The sequence below is a fragment of the Uloborus diversus genome, chromosome 2 (genome assembly GCF_026930045.1).
Source record: "Uloborus diversus isolate 005 chromosome 2, Udiv.v.3.1, whole genome shotgun sequence".
Taxonomy (NCBI): Eukaryota; Metazoa; Arthropoda; class Arachnida; order Araneae; family Uloboridae; genus Uloborus; species Uloborus diversus.
The window spans coordinates 70,700,814-70,718,305 of NC_072732.1; the positions used below are offsets into that span (position 1 = coordinate 70,700,814).

Here is a 17,492-nt window from a genome sequence, read left to right on the forward strand (position 1 = left end):
GGTTAAAACGGAAAACCCGGTATATAAAACTATACAATACGCATTTGAGACAGGGAAAACAAAGTTATATTTTTCTGAGTATATCGCTGTTATTTTAAACATGTATGTCGTTTTTTATGTAGCTAAACGAAAACGCTACACTCCGGCAGCGTATGATGCTACAATAGAAAACCTAACAATTAGCAATTGATTGACCCAGCCAAATCCGTAATGTGTTATTTTTGCCCCGGGTAATGGAATATTCCGCTCATTAGAATATTTTTTCGTGGCAAAATGGCTATTCTACTAAACGGGTTCGACTGTATCATTTTTCTTGGATGCAAACAGTAAAAACTTTTACAAACAATATCTTTGTCTCGAATACACACTTTAATTCAAATGTTTGACTTTTTTAACATGATAAAAAAGTCCAAGTACATAAAGTAATGAAATCCCCCAAATTTTATCAAATTTAAAGTCTAAAAATGCAACTTCAATAGCTGATTGCTTTTCCTTAATCTCAATTCATCACTTTAATCTCAATTCATCACTTTAGTATTGTCAAGATATGGTTTTATACTTTTTTTAAAATGGTTTTAATTTTTACATGTTTTTAACGACTTTATATTTTAAACCGCTTAAAATTTCCTTTTACCTCAAAATACGTTATTTTTATCACTTCCTAAACGTAAACTTGAATGAAAAATAGTTTAAACAAAGAATCGTTTGGGGCAGTATAGCCTTCAAAGGCTCTTGCGCCATTAAAATCAAATCAACCAACCAACCATCACTTTAGAGGCCAAGAAAATAAAACTTTTCTAACTTTTTTTAAAAAAACTTTTATTATAATTTTCCCCTTAAATCTATACCACAAACAACAATCATTTCCTTCAATTCTTGCTACTATTCACCACTCGGAAAGGCTTCCTGAAGCAATTGCTATCATAGTAATCTCCATTGCCTTACATTTTAGTACATTACTATGAGAATCAATTTCCGCTTTAGATATACCCGCGTCTGAACCAGTTCGATAACAGTGGTCAATTATTTAGTTGAGCATCTCTAGAATTCACATTTAAATTAATCTAATGCTCCCTAAAACGAATGTTCTGCTTTCACCTGAGTCTATAGTCTCAAGGTTCGATTGTAAGTTATATACCGCACAAAATTGATCGACGCATATGTGGCTGATAACCGATTGTTTGCTCGTTTCATGCGATGTTTATTTCATGAGTAGTATTATCATTATGAAGGTTAAGTTATATTTGCTTTCAATTCATTTAATTGAAGAACCACATTAGAATTAGGGCATTTACAATATTTCGAGTTTCGCTGTTATGACGCTTGCTATGCTAATGAGTTTTAAATGTTTAACCAATTTCTTGCAGTAATCATATTTGATGATTTATTACATATATGTATCAAATAAAATATTAGTTACAGATTATAAAAAATTGTAATTAATTGGATTAATGCTTAAAAAAACATTAAAACACACACAGAAAATTGACTTTTTCTTCAAAAAAATTCTTAAAATTTTATAAAATTGAAATAATATTTTCGTAAAAGTTTTGTTTTTTAATCAAGCACGACAGTGGTTGTTTTTTGCATGTATCTGATAACCGATTGTTTGCTCGTTTCATGCGATGTTTATTTCATGAGTAGTATTATCATTATAAAGGATAAGTTATATTTGGTTTCAATTCATTTAATTGAAGAACCACAATAGAATTAGAGCATTTACAATATTTCGAGTTTCGCTATTATGACGCTTGCTATGCTAATGAGTTTTAAATGTTTAACCAATTTCTTGTAGTAATCATATTTAATGATTTATTAAATATATTTACAAACTAAAATATTAGTTACTGATTACAAGGAATTGTAATTAATTGGAATAATGCTAAAAAAACATTAAAAAACAGAATGAAAGTTGTTGTTTTTTTTTTTTTTTCAAAAAGAAATGCTTAAAATTTTATAAAAATTGAAATATTATTTTTATAAAAGTTTTGTTTATTTTTTTTTTAAATCATGCACTACTGTGGTTTTTGTTGCAAACCGATTGTTTGCTCGTTTCATGCAATGTTTATTTCATGAGTAGTAGTATCATTATTAAGAATAAGTTATATTTGCTTTCAATTCATTTAAATGAAGAGCCACATTAGAATTAGGTCATTTATAATATTCTGAGTTTCGCTGTTATGACACTTGCTATGCGTTTTAAATGTTTAACAAATTTCTTGCAGTAAGCATATTTAATGATTAATTACATATACAAATCAATTAAAATATTAGTTACGGGTCATTCCATAGAAATGTCAACCTCAACCTCAGAAATTGTTTTTCCACAAAGACTTAATTGTGACCAATCATTTCATTAAGCATACTTTCTAGTACATAAATCCAGTAACAGTTTGCAAAAATTTCATTCGGTGTTTCTCTTTTGGGTCTAAACGTGCGAGGTTGTAGAAAAGGCAAAAATTGCTCATACGCAAAAAAACATGCTTCTAAGTTTTCTTGTGTATTGTAAAATTTTTTGCAAATTTGTAAAAGAACTATGCTTATTCTAAAAGATTAGATGTTGGCCCAATAAAATTGAATGTTTTTTTGTATACAATATAAGATAAGTATTTTAATTAGTTTGGTTATTTTACTGAAAATATTTACGTTACGTTATTCACGAAAATGAACTATTTTCTGCTTGAAAACTAAATTAGATAATTGAACCAAACAGCACTTTTTATTTTCTTATATCTGTGTCATATCTACTTAAAAAGTGCAAAATATTTATTTGAGTATCAGTAGGTATAAAATAATTAGTGCGACTAACGTAACATTTGAGCTGTGACTAACGTAACATTTTAAAAATGACTGCTAATATTTAAAACGTATTTAATTTAATGTAAATTTTCAAGAACAATTTTGAATAAGTAGGTATTATACATTGATTAAAAATATTTAGGGTGGAAAATACCTGCAATATTACATTGTAGACCTTCTGTCTTCTTAGAAAAATACTTTTTTACAGGTCTTTAATAAGGTACATCCAATTAAAAAAATTATTATTAAAAAAAAGTGATTAAAGCAAAATGAGTATTAAAACTAAATGTGCATTCAACACAAGAATTCAAGCTAAAGAATTAAGAAAATAGAAAGACAGTCTTAACAAAGAAGAACGTCTCTATTTTTTAGAAAATATATTTCAACTTATTATTAAAATGAAGTAATGGCAGCTCGTTGGAAAACATTTGAAGATATTACATGATACAGTGAAAATAAGCGCTGCTGCAGCATATTTCAGAAAATGCATAAATGATCATTTAGAAGTTTAAACATTTGCGGTGATATCGGAAATTAAAATGCATTCTGCAAAAATGTTCGAGTTTTTTTTTTTTTTCAATATTACATTTTAATTCAGGATGCATAATACTATTCGTTCGACGAATCAGTAAACCTCTAAAAAATAATATGCAGTTGAAAAGTACTACGGAGTTTCTTATTACGATAACTATTATATCGGCAGAATACTAGAATTTGGTGAAACTATCAACTTGTATAAAGTTAACTCTTAAAAGAGAGATATTTAGGATTTAATTAGCCTAAAAATGATGTTATTCAGTTCGTAAAAGCAGTTTTATTTATTTTATTTTATTTATTTTTTTTCGCACATTCAAATTGAGTTAATTGAGCTGAATCCCTCCATTCAATTTCTTACACTAATATAGAAAAAAAAGTAAAGAAAGAACCATATAATGCAACATAATGAAAGGTTCCTAAAAAGCGTAAAAGTAATAAAAGAGCAAGAGATTAATTATAAAAAGGTTTTTTATATGAATTCATTGCTTGTTATTCGATGATTACTTGAGTCACGTTACGTTAGTCACACAGTTTTTATTAAACGTACCGTTAATTGCCAAAAAATTGCCAAAAAAGATTCATGTGTATTAAATCTGTAGTATTTATTTTAAAATAGACTGATTACCTCTCACAAATATATCATCCAATTTTAAAAGCCTGCATAACTATCAGAAAAATTTGCCTCGTAACATAAGCATTGTTTCTCAGGGTTTCAAAAATGTTACGTTAGTCACGATGCCTTTTTTGGTGAGAAAATACCTGCCAGCGCTTATTTTGCTTCAAATTCTTGGTAGAAATGAAAAATAGCCACCTTGTACATTTTAAATCTGCATATTAAACCAAAAAAAAAAGTATTTATACTCCCGGTGTAAGTAAAAGGAGTAAGAAAATCAGCTGCGAATGTTACGTTAGTCACTATGGAATAACCATTACTGATTACAAGGAATTGTAATTAATTGGAATAATGCTAAAAATATTTTTAAAAACACATAGAAATGCCTTTTTTTTAGATATTCATAAAATTTTACAAAGTTCAATGTATTTATTTTAATAAGATCTCTGTTTAATTATTTATTTATTTTTATTTATTTATTATTATTATTATTATTATTATTATTATTGAAAATTAAGCAGGACTGTGGGTATTATTTGCATTTGTGTATGTTTTAGGTCAAATTCTGTCATTAAATCGCGTATGTGAAAGAAAAATATTTTTGTTCATTTAAAGTTTTAATGACTGACATATTTTTTTTTACACAAAAGGTTTATGTATTCAAATAGGCTGACGTTTTTAGGCAACCGTTTTTAGATTATGTTTTGATAGATGAGCTACAATTATACCAGAACTGAATGAACCTGGTGATCAATAAAATGGTATGACAATTAGCTGGAATTATTTAAATTAAAACGTATCGAAAGTTTTATCAAAGTACATGCATCACGCATCTGCTTACATCAGTACTTAATAGAAATATGTTCTTGTTTAGATGAAACAACATGTAACTAAAAATATTTTCTTTTATGTGTTTTATGGTACAATTCAATCAGCTACTATTGCATTTATCACCATTTGTATCTTTTAAGCTTCTATCCTTCAAAAACCAATAATGATACAGTTAAGGATTAAAGATCGGTTACAGCACGCAATAGTTTTAAGAAACACTCGTTTAGCTCAACACAACGTGTAACTAAAACTACTTTCCTGTGTATGTTTTCTGCCAATCATCTACTATTGCATATGTTACCATTCTTATCCTTCAAGCTTCTGTTACGCCAATAAAAGTTGAGATTTCTTTAAATATATGACTCGTTATTAGTTTATTTTAATTTATTTTACTAGACACCTACTATAACTCAATATCGTTTTCAATAAATTTTTCATATGAACTAAAATATGTACACAATATTGACAGTATTGAACATTACATTGAGAAAATTTCTTGCACATCAGTCGATCAAATTTCAGAGATTGCACCAACAAATAATTGACTTACACCAATCAAGCTCATGAAAGCTTCTTTCAACTAATACAATAAAGCTGCCAAAATGGCAATTAGAAACACAATGCTCAACGGGAAAATGTCTAAGGATCATTTGCAAAAACGTTATTCTGTTAATAATTAGCAACTTCAGAACAAAATGTCCACTCAACGTTTTGATCATAATTCCATCTGCCTGGAGATACTAATTTAAAATACTCGAACAGTGCTTTTAACAACACTATTTCTGTCAGCTTTCTTGTAAACAACTTAATTGTTTAGAATGAAGTGCCACGCCGGGAGGCATTGATGCTCACATTTTGGAACGAAAAGTATGGACTCACAACTAAATGTAGCCATTATTCGAAAATGACAATTAAGCTTCAGAAACGGGGACTTAACTTCAACAAAGGACAATATCTTATTTTCAGAACAATAATTCTGTCAACTAATGAAATGATGCTTTCCGCAAAAGGCACCAGATTAATGGATGCCCTAAGTACTTAATGTAGTAAAATTTTGAGAGGCAGTGTTATTCTATCTTTATCTTTTACACAATAAAAATAGAAGATGTTATTAAATTGTGATAATGGGGAAACGTTGCCTTAAGCGAAAAATCAGAATTTGCGTAAGACGTCCCTTTGGAGTGCTTTTCAAAGATTTAGGATATACAAAACATATGCTAAAGGTTTGTCAATCCAACACTGGCCTTCACCTTGTGGTTTATCTGTTCCATCACATTTCACGAATAGTAATGTTTTTATTCTTATTTATTCACCAATGACACAACCAGAAAATAAACTATGTTTTCTTTAAGTTGTATTTAATCTTCAATGTTGTAAGACAGCTCACATCTGTTTTATTAACTACATGTGCACCCCGAGGGCTCATAAAATTATCATTTTTCCGTTTATGCTATACTCAAAATATTTACATATTATTTATTGTATTGATAATACTGCATCAAAGTTATTTCTTTTAAAATAATTAGTATATACTTATAACGTAATTCTGACCTCGTGCTTCAATTAATTAATAGAAAATTAGTTCACACTATAGTTTTAATAATCAATGCATTCTTTTTAACTTATTCCTATACGACAGATACTCACATTTTTACCTTTTGATCTGATAACTATTTCTACGTTGGTCAATTGAATAATAGTTATTCGACATCGTGATTTTACATAAAGAGTTAAATCTCCCATTTATGGCTTAAAAAATAAAATAAAGAGATTATTGATATTGATATTGATCTTATAAAGAGATTATTGATTTTGATAGTACTATCTGCATTGATAAATCAAAAACTTAAGGAAACGTATCGTATTATTTTACGAAATAAATAAACATCTTTGGGTGAAACTGAAAAATGTAATAAAACAGCTGACTATGTACACATAAAAAAAACGAAGTCACGTATGTTAGGGTGTCAAGGATTCCCTTTTAAAAACAAATAGCTTAGGGATGAAAGAAATCCGACTAAATCCAGATCATATCAGGTTTAAAAGTAGACAACTTTGTTTTTTCTCCTTGAAAACTACATAGTTGGAAAGGAGAAACTTTGCTCTACTTTTATACATAACATCCATCTTTTCTGACGCATTTTATTAGACGGTGCTCCAGTTACTGTTTCCCAATGTGTAGAATTCCGCCGCCATCCTGTTGAGAAAGCGTTTCGCATCTTCTTTGCCTCATCTCTGAAAACGTTGGCCTCATAATTGCACCTGCAACTAGGGGAACAAATGATAACGACTAGGTTCCAGGTCCGGACTGCAAGGGGTGGGGCATGACAGTCCACCCAAAGGCCGGTCGTTTTCTGCTCCGCTCTTCATCATGGACTGCCTTTCGACCGCCGTTGTCGAGCGACCTGCACCACTTTTAGATGTCTTGGGCATACACTTGTCGCCATACACTTGTCGCTGTGAACTGACGATGAATATCTACAAGCAGAGTTCTATTGGCGCGCAAAAAGTGAATTACCGAATGAATTTCATACTTGGCATGATCAACAAAGATAATCTCCATCTTGGACCGCTGCTGACAAAAGACTGAACTGCGCAGTGGTTCGCGGCCAGGGCAGGCACGAAAAAGGAAATAGTCTTATTTTAGGGGGAGAATCCGGATTTCTCATCGCAACATTCCGCTGAAGCTCTTTGGAAAGCTTATTTAGGGATCAACTCACGTATTTTGCATTCTAGTTCTCTTATTTTATCTTCAGTGTCGTACTTACCACTAGGACTACTACTAGAACATTTGATCCAAGACTCACAATACGGCTTGTTGTTTTCGAGATTATTTACAAAGCATTTTTCTTGAAATTCGTATCTTTAAAACATATGATTTAATAGTTACATTGAATGATACTTTGAACCTTACTTTTATACATTTAATAAATAACATGAAATCATAACCTAGGTATGCCTTTATGATTGAGTTAGTTTTATAATGTTTTTCAAAAGGACCATTCAGTAAACGGTGTATTGATCGACTAAAATATGTGTATATACCTATCACTCAGTGTAAACAGTTTGTTTTTTTTTTTGCCCCGACCTCATGCACTGGTTTCGTGACAATGAGAAAAACTATTAAATACTTGCATCATTTCAAAGCTAAGCCTTTTCTTACATCTATCTGTCTATTTTGACTTTTTTTCCTCTTTCAAGATGTATGGGGTAAAAATAAAAACAAAAAAAAAATGTCATTTAGGTTTCTGCGGCTTTAGAACAATTTTGCACACCACTTATTCCCGGCATCATTGATAGCAATGGATGGAGTTAAAAATCTTTTATTTTCTCTTCCTTAAACTCTCCAGTGCTTCCCTGGGGAAGTTAATACTGTGCATTTATCCGCATCGACCCAGCCACATCCACTCCAGCAGACCTCTTTTGTAAAGTCGCGTTTTGGCAAATGAGGGTAATTATTACTCGAAGCACCGGATTCGAATTACCCCTTCGCAACGCGATAGTGTCTTTACTGAAATGAATGGGCTTCAAGCGTCGTAGAAAGACTGAAATTTGATTCCGATTGCATTAAATTGGCCCGCATTGGATCTTTGCCTTTTTTTGTTTTCGTCTGTTCTAAACTCTTTATCTTCTGCTTGTCATTTTAATAAGTTATTTCTGTTTTGTTGCTCTTTTCGTTCGAATATCTACAGATAATGAATGCTTTAATTGGCAAGAACTGATAAGACAATAAAGATGGCTTTAAGATTGAAACAATGAAATATTTTGATGTATTTTTCTTAAACGTAATATACTGGAAAAATCATCAAATATTAAACCGTATCGTATATTTAAGCATTTTTAAACTTTATATACACATTTTGTATCTTTCTCCTTTTCATAAAACGTTGCTATTTCGTTTATTTTTCTTAAAAATTACTATTAAAAATATTGCTAAAATGATGGATGCATCTCCGTACAAACAATTTTAATTCTGTAATTTAAAAGAAGGCCTTAGGGAGAAGAAAATTGAATTATGGACAAAAAGAGAAAGAAAAAAAGGGTTTAAGGGAAATTAAATGCAACTGTTATATTTTTGTTAGCAATAGTATTATAAGTTAGTTACAAATTCTTTCCAAAGAAAACTGTATATATTCAAAGTGTTCATATCTTGATGTTTCAGTTCAACCGAAAATTAGAGTCAGCAATCAAATGGTGGGAGCTGTAATTCGCAATGACGTCATTTTGGGCTGTCGACTTGAAGCCTCTCCTCGACCACTTACATCATGGATCCGGAATGACGGTGTCATTCTTTTGAATAATAAAAAGTATGAAATCACGGAAGAAGCTGATTCTTACAGAATCCACATGCAGCTAAAAATTAAAAACCTGGATGAGAAAGATTTTGGTCACTACAAGTGTGTAGCAAAAAATACTCTCGGGGATAAAGAGGGATTCGTGAGACTTATAGGTATGTACATTTTCTGTATCACATTTTACAATGAATATCGCCATTTTTTTTTTCTTTTTTTTTTCAGTTCAAACATTGCTCACACATATATTAAAAATTTCACTCCATTTAGAAACATTGTTTTACAAAACAATTAGTCAATATTTATTAAAATAGAGTATCTATTTTATAGGTTTTGAATATATGTAATAGCAAAATAGAAACATTAAAAAAACACTGCATCTCAACTAGCAATGAAAAATTCATACATTTTTTTTTCTTTGATTTACACACAATTCCATTTCCAAAAAAAAAAAAAATATTATGAATGAAACACATTTTGAGAAAAGCTTTAATGATAACGAGTGAAAAATTTGCGGTATTGGACCTTCCATCAATGTTACAATTTCACTCTATAGCAAGAGAAATGAGAAGTAATGACGAAGTATGTCTGTTAATGCGACTAACAAAAAAAAATGCAGCATACTTTAATTTTCTGGAAATAAAAGAAAAACCTACAAGCGGATCTCGATAACTCGAAGCTTATAACTCGAACATTCCTTTATCTCGAAGTTTTTATTTTTGGGTCCCAAACTCTTGAGACTGTTTTGGAAACTTCCCATTAATCGAACTACCAATAACTCTTTCGTTTTAGCCGGTTCCGTGGGACTTCGAGTTGACTGTATTTGTAAGGAATACTAAATTTGATATATATTTTTTTAAAGCAATTTAAGTTTTTTTTTTTTTTTTTTTTTTTTTTTTTTAAATAAATAAATAAGTACTTGAAGGCTCTTTTTCCTTGAATGCTCATTGCTCACACTTTTCATTACATTAAGTATATATAATTTTGTACTGATAACAGACGATAGATTGTAATTGAAGGAGATCTCGGCATATGCTGAAATATTTTCACTGCAAAAACATTCTAAAGCTCTAAAAACTTTTAACGTACCGTTCTTGACAGCTTTCATACTTGGAGTTCGAATCTACGGAGCAATATGTTCTGGTTTTGTAGGATGAGCATTTCGAACACTTATTTATCATGGATTATAAAACGCTTAAAAAGCATGCATGCCTCTTAGAAACAAAATCGAAATCTGAGCTAGGTGGCAAGGGCTACAAAAATGGAACTTGCAGAATTCTTTAAAAAATTACGATTTTTCTTCTCGTACAAGTTCACGGAATTTATGTGGACAAGTTCTCTGAACAATTAGCTCTTTTGACAACTCTTCTGATCATCACAGTTGTTTAAATTTACAAAAAAATACGTAGGGGGGGGGGGTTGCTTTTTAAAGTTTTTTGCATAGTGTTCAAGACTATCTTATCTTCTGGTGATTCGTAAAAAAACATCAAGACAAGTTTTTATTCATTATTAAAGTGTCTTTATTTTTTAAGACTTTACTTGCACGTTGTTTTCCTTGATTTGTCAGCAGTTTTCTATTGAGCCCACACACTTGGCAAATTATTCTACAAATTCCAAGTATAAATATATATAGTAATAGTTCAAGTATAAATATATATATGCAAATAGAGCATTTCAGTGTAATACGAAAAACAGCATGGATTGCAAATAAGTAAATTTTTCAATTAGTACACTAATAATGTTTTCAACTATTAGCATTAATATGTATTTTTGTCTTTCCTTTTTTGCCTTGTGTGATACTCTAACGTTAAAGGAAGGTTCTAAACTGGAACTTAATACATACTGCTAAGTATTTCTCTACAAATTTATTTTTAGCTCTTGACTGTACAAAAGCTGCGAGTAGAGCTTTCGGAGGAAAAAAAATCTGCTGTCCTCATTTTTTTTAATACTTCTTTATTGGCCCCATAGGGGAATTTTTTTGCATGTATAGAATGAATTTTGATTTCAAACCTGCAACTAGTTTCTTCCAAAATCTACTTATATTTCTTCTTCAAATAATAAAGCTCAGTAAAGTTAGTTTTTCCGAGTGCACAAAGCCATGAGTTTACATTATACATTTTTGCTGTTATCCAAAATTAACCGTCAATGCACTGCACGTTAGACGAGTCAATAGATCTAGTATTGAATGAAGTATTATATTGATTGCGCGGAGTTATATATATCTTGCTAACATTATTTTAATACGAATGCTACAAAAGTCGCAGTCGCTGTTATGATCTTTGTTTGTTCGTGAAACCGAAGGTATACAGAAAGGTAAACGTTTATTTTTTATATTTTTTTTTTCGAGTGATTTTCCAAAAACCTCGTTGCGGTCTAGATTACTAAATTGCATAAAAACCGCCGCTTGTTAAGAGAAACGAATGCAAACTCGAAATCAGCAGTGTAAAAGATTCCAAATCCCATGCAACAGGAAAAAAATACATAAATGTGTTCTCGTGTTTAATATGAACCATTAACTGAGGGGAAAAAGTTCTAAATTGACAATAAAATACATTGCATGAATATTATTAGCACGAGGAGATGGATAGCGCATTTACACATGCACTGCGCATGTCCTCCCCCTTCCCCTATAATCTCATTTAGCGTGTGTATAAGAAATATTAAATACATTACGATTCGTACAGAGAAACTTCAATTAGTACTATTGATATTCGAATATTTTAATTCCGAGGTGAGTCTGAACGACGTAGTCAAAAATAACAAGTTTTAAACAATTCAAAATAATCCGCTTTTTTTTGTTAAAATTTGAAAAATATGTTAAACAGTAGTACATATTTGTGCAAAATGTACAATAAGAAGTGGTGCTTAAACTGCAAGTTTTCACATCCTTTAGCCGCTAGCATACGTTAACGTCCGGAAATCACGTGAGACCCAATGTGTGATCTCTTGGCAAAAAGTTGAAAAATACCGCGGCTCCATTTTTATGTCATTTAACCTGCATATATTATTGAAGAAAGAAGGAAAAATTGTAACTGCCTTTTTTTTTGGAAAATAATATTGAAAATTGTAAGTCCTGCTGAGATTTGGATAGGATACTAAACCTTTCCGTTTAAAATTTTTTTCAAAAGTAATTGAAAATAGGTAAACGAATGTATACATGTATATGTTAGTCATTGTAATGAAATTCTACTTTTTTTTAAAAATTTTACTACCATATTACGATGCATATTTTCTCATCAAATAAGTTATTATGTTTATTGAAAAATGTAGACCTGCGAAAAAGAGCTTGCGTTAACCTAACAGTAAGTTTTCCCTGATGTAATGTATTTTTGCCATGATTATTATGCCAATTAAAAACGGCATTGCTATTTTTGTAATGTTAAAAGTATTTTAAAGTTGCGTTAGTTTAATTACAATGAAAACGTTTGAACTTTTCATAAATTATTTAATACTAAAAAGGCATTATGAAAAACTTCCTTTCTGCATTTTCTTTTTCTTTCTTTTTTTTTAATTAGTTTTTGAATTTTTACTACATACGAATATTTTGATTCTAGTAAAAACAATGAACGCATGACAGTAAGAAATCAACTGGCTTTGTAATTTTAGAAACTTGTGAAACTTCAAATTCAGTGAAAAGTTTTTTTTTTATTTTTTTTTATTTTGAAGAATTAAAGTAATATAATCATAATAACTAAGACTGCCCTTTAAAATATTTGTTTACATTCCAGAAATCAATCCTCCAACAAGTATCCCTCAATCAACTCAATCTAGTGAATACTACGTTCCAGTACAAAGAGGTAAACTCCTTAAATTTAGAAACGATTTAAAATTGTTAAATAATCTTGCATTACTAATTTAAAGATTATTAAGGTTTTGTTACTCAAACCGTCATTCAGACTCTCTCTTGGTTTCTTTTGTCTTGCTCAGCATTCACAAGGAAGCAGCTTGTACTTGTGTATTCTTAGTAGTTAGAATTTTTGCTAATGTGACATCAAAAAGTAATGGATTCAAAAATCCGGATCATCAGGTCGGGGAACCGAATCATGAACAACGTCAATTTGCCTGAAAACTTGAGCTCCAAAGGTAGACAGCACAGTTCATTTATGCAGTGCAGAATAAACCCGTGGGTTTAACCGATTTTTACTTTTAAAAAATAATAATAAATAAATAAAACTAAAATATTTGACCGGATTTTCCATAGTCTGGATTTTTGAGATCCAGATTTCTTCGAGTATAAGTACTTTATTTCAGTAATCGCATTACGGACGTAAAACGTGTAAAACAAAAATAGAACAAACTGTGCTAGATAAGCGTGTATCAATCGTGCATCAGCTACTTATTGCTCAAAAAAAAAAAAAAACACTCAAGAAGAAAACTTATTACCAGAACTATTATTTTTTATGAAAAATTGGTTTTTACTAGCTACAAAATGGTTCAAATGCATGACTAAAACTATTTGTATAATAACAAACACACACAATGTGATTCCTTTGTATTTCATTATTTCGGTACAAAGAAGCAAAAAACACGGAAAATCAAATGCAACGAAATTTTTCTTCTATAGTTACGCGTATCTCTCGGATAAGATCAGCAGACGACAGACTACTACTGAGGCAAGAAAAATTCTAATTATGACTATCAATATATCTAGGGGAGAAGGGGAAATAACTGAAATTAGACGTTTGTAGCGCTATCTGGATTAAAGCTATAAAACGAAACTTACTCTTAGCGTTTCTGTCAGATACGTGAGACAGTTGGAAGGTTAAAGTCGGTTACACACGCCGCACCGATGCAGTTCATTCCGTCAGTAAAAAACAATGAGTTGGAAAAAAAAATATGTGTCTGATGTAGTATTACATGTAATGTGCCGTAAGACTTACCGCTAAGCTGGATTATGCAGGACATAAAAGACATTTTGAAACGCATTCACGTTATGCATACATTCTACTGTAACGATATTTGCGAATAATTGTTGCGACTTTCTAAACCTTACTGCAATCTACTGTTCAAGATTTCTTTATCCATTTAAAATATTTCTCTAATATATATATATATATATATATATATATATATATATATATATATATATATATATTCATTATACGAAATGTAGGCCCCTACACAACATTAAATAGTTCATACAACTTTCCAGGTGTTTTATTTTATGCTTTAATTATGTTTTCTTTGAGCAGAAACAAAAAAAAAATCGAAATTTCTTTTGATCAAACTAAATGAATCAATACTAATTATTGGTAAGTTCATATCAGTTTTAATACTGATTTGTTGAATAAATTTAACAGTGACAAGTTAATAAAATAAATAAACAAGCCATCCTGCTAAAACTTCCGCTGTATAAATTTGAGTAATTTAATATGAAGCTTTCATATTATTGTTATTTTAATTTCAATATCTACTCCTTCTGTATATTTTAAGGTAATTAAAAACTGAAGACAGTATTCTTTGATTTTCATTTTCAGGAGCTAATGAGCCAAAAAACGATTCCAAGAAAGGGTACGGAATACCAGCTCCCAATTCCCTTAGAGATGAATCCCAAAATCTGTCTTCAGGTAAGTAAACAAAATTATGCAAACACTTGTGAATGGGGGAAATTAGAAAAACTACTACTATATTTTTTTCATATAAATATACTAGTTTTTGAATCCAAAAAGATGAAAAATAATATTTAAGAGAGTGGCGCTACTATTAAGTTACGTCAATGTGCAAATCTTAGCCTGGCATAACTTCCTGAAGTAACAATAAGCCCTAAAATTCTTTTAAGAGATATCTTATAAAACTACTCGTTTTTAGCAACAAAATATGAGGCGTTAAAAAGTTCTGCGAACCAATTTATATTAGTGTACATTTGTGTGCAAACTATATCCATATATCTGCAAACCTTTCTGCGTGTGAGGAAAACGTTCTTCTCCCAAACGCACCAATGGTGCTAATGACGCTATAAAGAAATCAACATCAATTGTTATTAAAGTCAATATGTAAACAAGTAGAACTCGATCTCGTTCGGGTGCATATGCATAGGAATTTACGATAGACAAAGGCACATATTTGCAAAATTAAGACACATACTTGCAATGCATATTAAAGTATTCGATAATTACATCCAGGAAACCAAACTAAATAATTAAACTTTTGCTTCAAATATGCATTAAAAATTTTAATTTAATAAAACCGGCATTTTGTTTTAATTCTTAGTGAAATGAATAGTGTTTTATTGTTTTTATAATACGCATAAAATATCTATTTTTTCTTGTCATTTTTGTTTTTCTGTTCACACTTAATTATTACGAAATCCTCATTGCAGTTCTTCGTTCTGCAGAAAATTTTCATTTTCACCACGTGACAACAGATGTTTGCTTCCAAAATGATTGTTGCTTCCGCATATATTCTTAGCTCAAAGCAAAATAAAACAATTATAAAAAGGTTTTTTTTTTCGCTAAGGGAAACTATTTTGTCTGTTTAATGGAAAACGTAAAATTATCCATTTAAATCCGAATGAACATGCCAATTTCGCTTTAGTTCTTGCATACATCCGTTGGTCTTTAAGCATCTCTCCCATGAAAAAAGTTTTTGACTCTTACCTTAAGGTACTTGATGTCAAAACCTAATCACACAAGTTTTCATCTAGGTTAAGGCGAATTCTAGGGTCACTTTGGGAACACCGCATTTTAACCTTTAACGTCAGAGTTAAAGGTTAAAATGCGGCAAAATCCTTGGTGCAGCTGGCACAAAAACTAATTTCTATAAAATAGTTTATATAAAACTATTTCGAGAGATTTACTTCAGCTAGTTTGTTTCTAGTTCTGCTTTAATTAAACGTAATTATTTAAACATATCTTCATTTTTTTCTTTTCTTTTTCTTTTTAACTTTTTTTGATTTAAAACTTTTTCTTTTTTGCTTAATATAAGATCAAAGATTAAATAAGATACTAATAATAAAAATAATAATAACGAACATGATTCTTACTTTTAGAATTTAGAAAAAAAAGGAAAAAATTAATAGTATCAATGAGAAAAAATATCGCTTTACGTTTAACGAAAATACATGTTTCATTTACGCTTAAATATGTTTTTGTTAAAATTATATATTTATTTTAGAAGAAAAACAGAGTTCATCCAAAGATAGCAATGTAGAGGATGAAAAGCTCCGATGGAAGCAAAATCAAATACCAACAACTGGAAACGAAGATGGTAAATAGTAATAATAATACTTTACAATATTTTAATATAAAAGTTGTGCTGCTTAGTATACTAAAAGCTCATAGGAGATGGTGACTATTATGTACAATTATGTTTGAGCATCTAATGCTGGTACCTCTTGTAGAAGAACGTCGGGAAATGTGTAATAACATTATACCTTAAAAAATTTCTTAACTGTTGGTTGATTGAGTTAACCAAGCATTAGACTGCGGCAAACTTTTATCAACTTGTGACAAGCTATAGAGCCAGTCCACGGAAAACGATCAATTTTTTCCCACCAATAATGCCTCATGTGTTTCAATAAAAATACTATTTTAAGTATTAATGAACATTTTTTTTCTGATTAACAAATTGTAAACTTACGTGTGATTTCTTTCGCAAGAAATTTCGTCATTACCCATTAAAATTATTATTTTTTAATGAAATATATGAACTGTCACTTGCGGTACAAAGGATTGACTTTTTCGTGGAATGGCCCTATGTAGTCAAATGTAACTATTTAAAGGTTTTTTCTGCACAAAGTAGGTTTAAAAAAAAGTCATTCGGAGGATAGTTTGAAATAGTCACATATACGGACATAGCGCGTAATAGGACGGAAATGAAACGCGTAAGCGCATAAAAAGATACTGATGAGACAAACAATTACTATAATTATCAAAAATGTAACTAGAAGAAACAAACATTATTTTTTTTCTTTTTTTTTTTAAAGATGCTTTCGTTTTATATATTTTTTCTTTAAGTACTTTGTTGCTTTTAGGCTGTTACTTGTATACTCGTCTTTTAAGTGTTTTCTTTATTCACCATGTATATAATGTCTTTCATGTATATATTGTCATGTTACAATACAGGCATCAGTTATGCTGGTGCATAACTGATGCCTGTATTGTAACAGTTTATTATTCCACATGTCACAAAATATGAAAAAAGATAGATAAATTAATAATAATTAAAAACCGAATTCCGTTTTAGTATTGTATTTTCCTTTTTGGTTAAAGGACATTTCTTAAAAATAGCTTTTTCCCTGAGGTACATAAAATTAGTCTAAAGTATGTTCCGATATTTTAAAAGCATGTGAGATTTTAAAGGATAATCATGAATTTTTAAAACCTTTAAAATTGTATAACATCCTGTTCTTAAGAATTTTTTTCGAAAAGTGTTTCCTTTCAACTTTTGAACACCCTCATATCATGTCTACTTGTACATCA

At 30.1% G+C, this 17,492-nt stretch overlaps 1 protein-coding gene across 1 annotated transcript in view; it reads left to right on the forward strand.

Annotated features, from left to right (window-relative positions):
- The window catches only part of LOC129216356 (lachesin-like), a 40,745-nt gene extending 24,459 nt beyond the window's left edge, over nucleotides 1-16,286 (forward strand). Inside the window, exons 6-9 of the mRNA XM_054850569.1 lie at nucleotides 8,943-9,230; nucleotides 12,801-12,869; nucleotides 14,550-14,639; nucleotides 16,186-16,286. Of these exons, the coding sequence (XP_054706544.1) occupies nucleotides 8,943-9,230; nucleotides 12,801-12,869; nucleotides 14,550-14,639; nucleotides 16,186-16,286 (548 nt within the window). The remainder of the gene's footprint in view (nucleotides 1-8,942; nucleotides 9,231-12,800; nucleotides 12,870-14,549; nucleotides 14,640-16,185) is intronic.
- The last annotated feature ends 1,206 nt before the right edge of the window (nucleotides 16,287-17,492 follow it).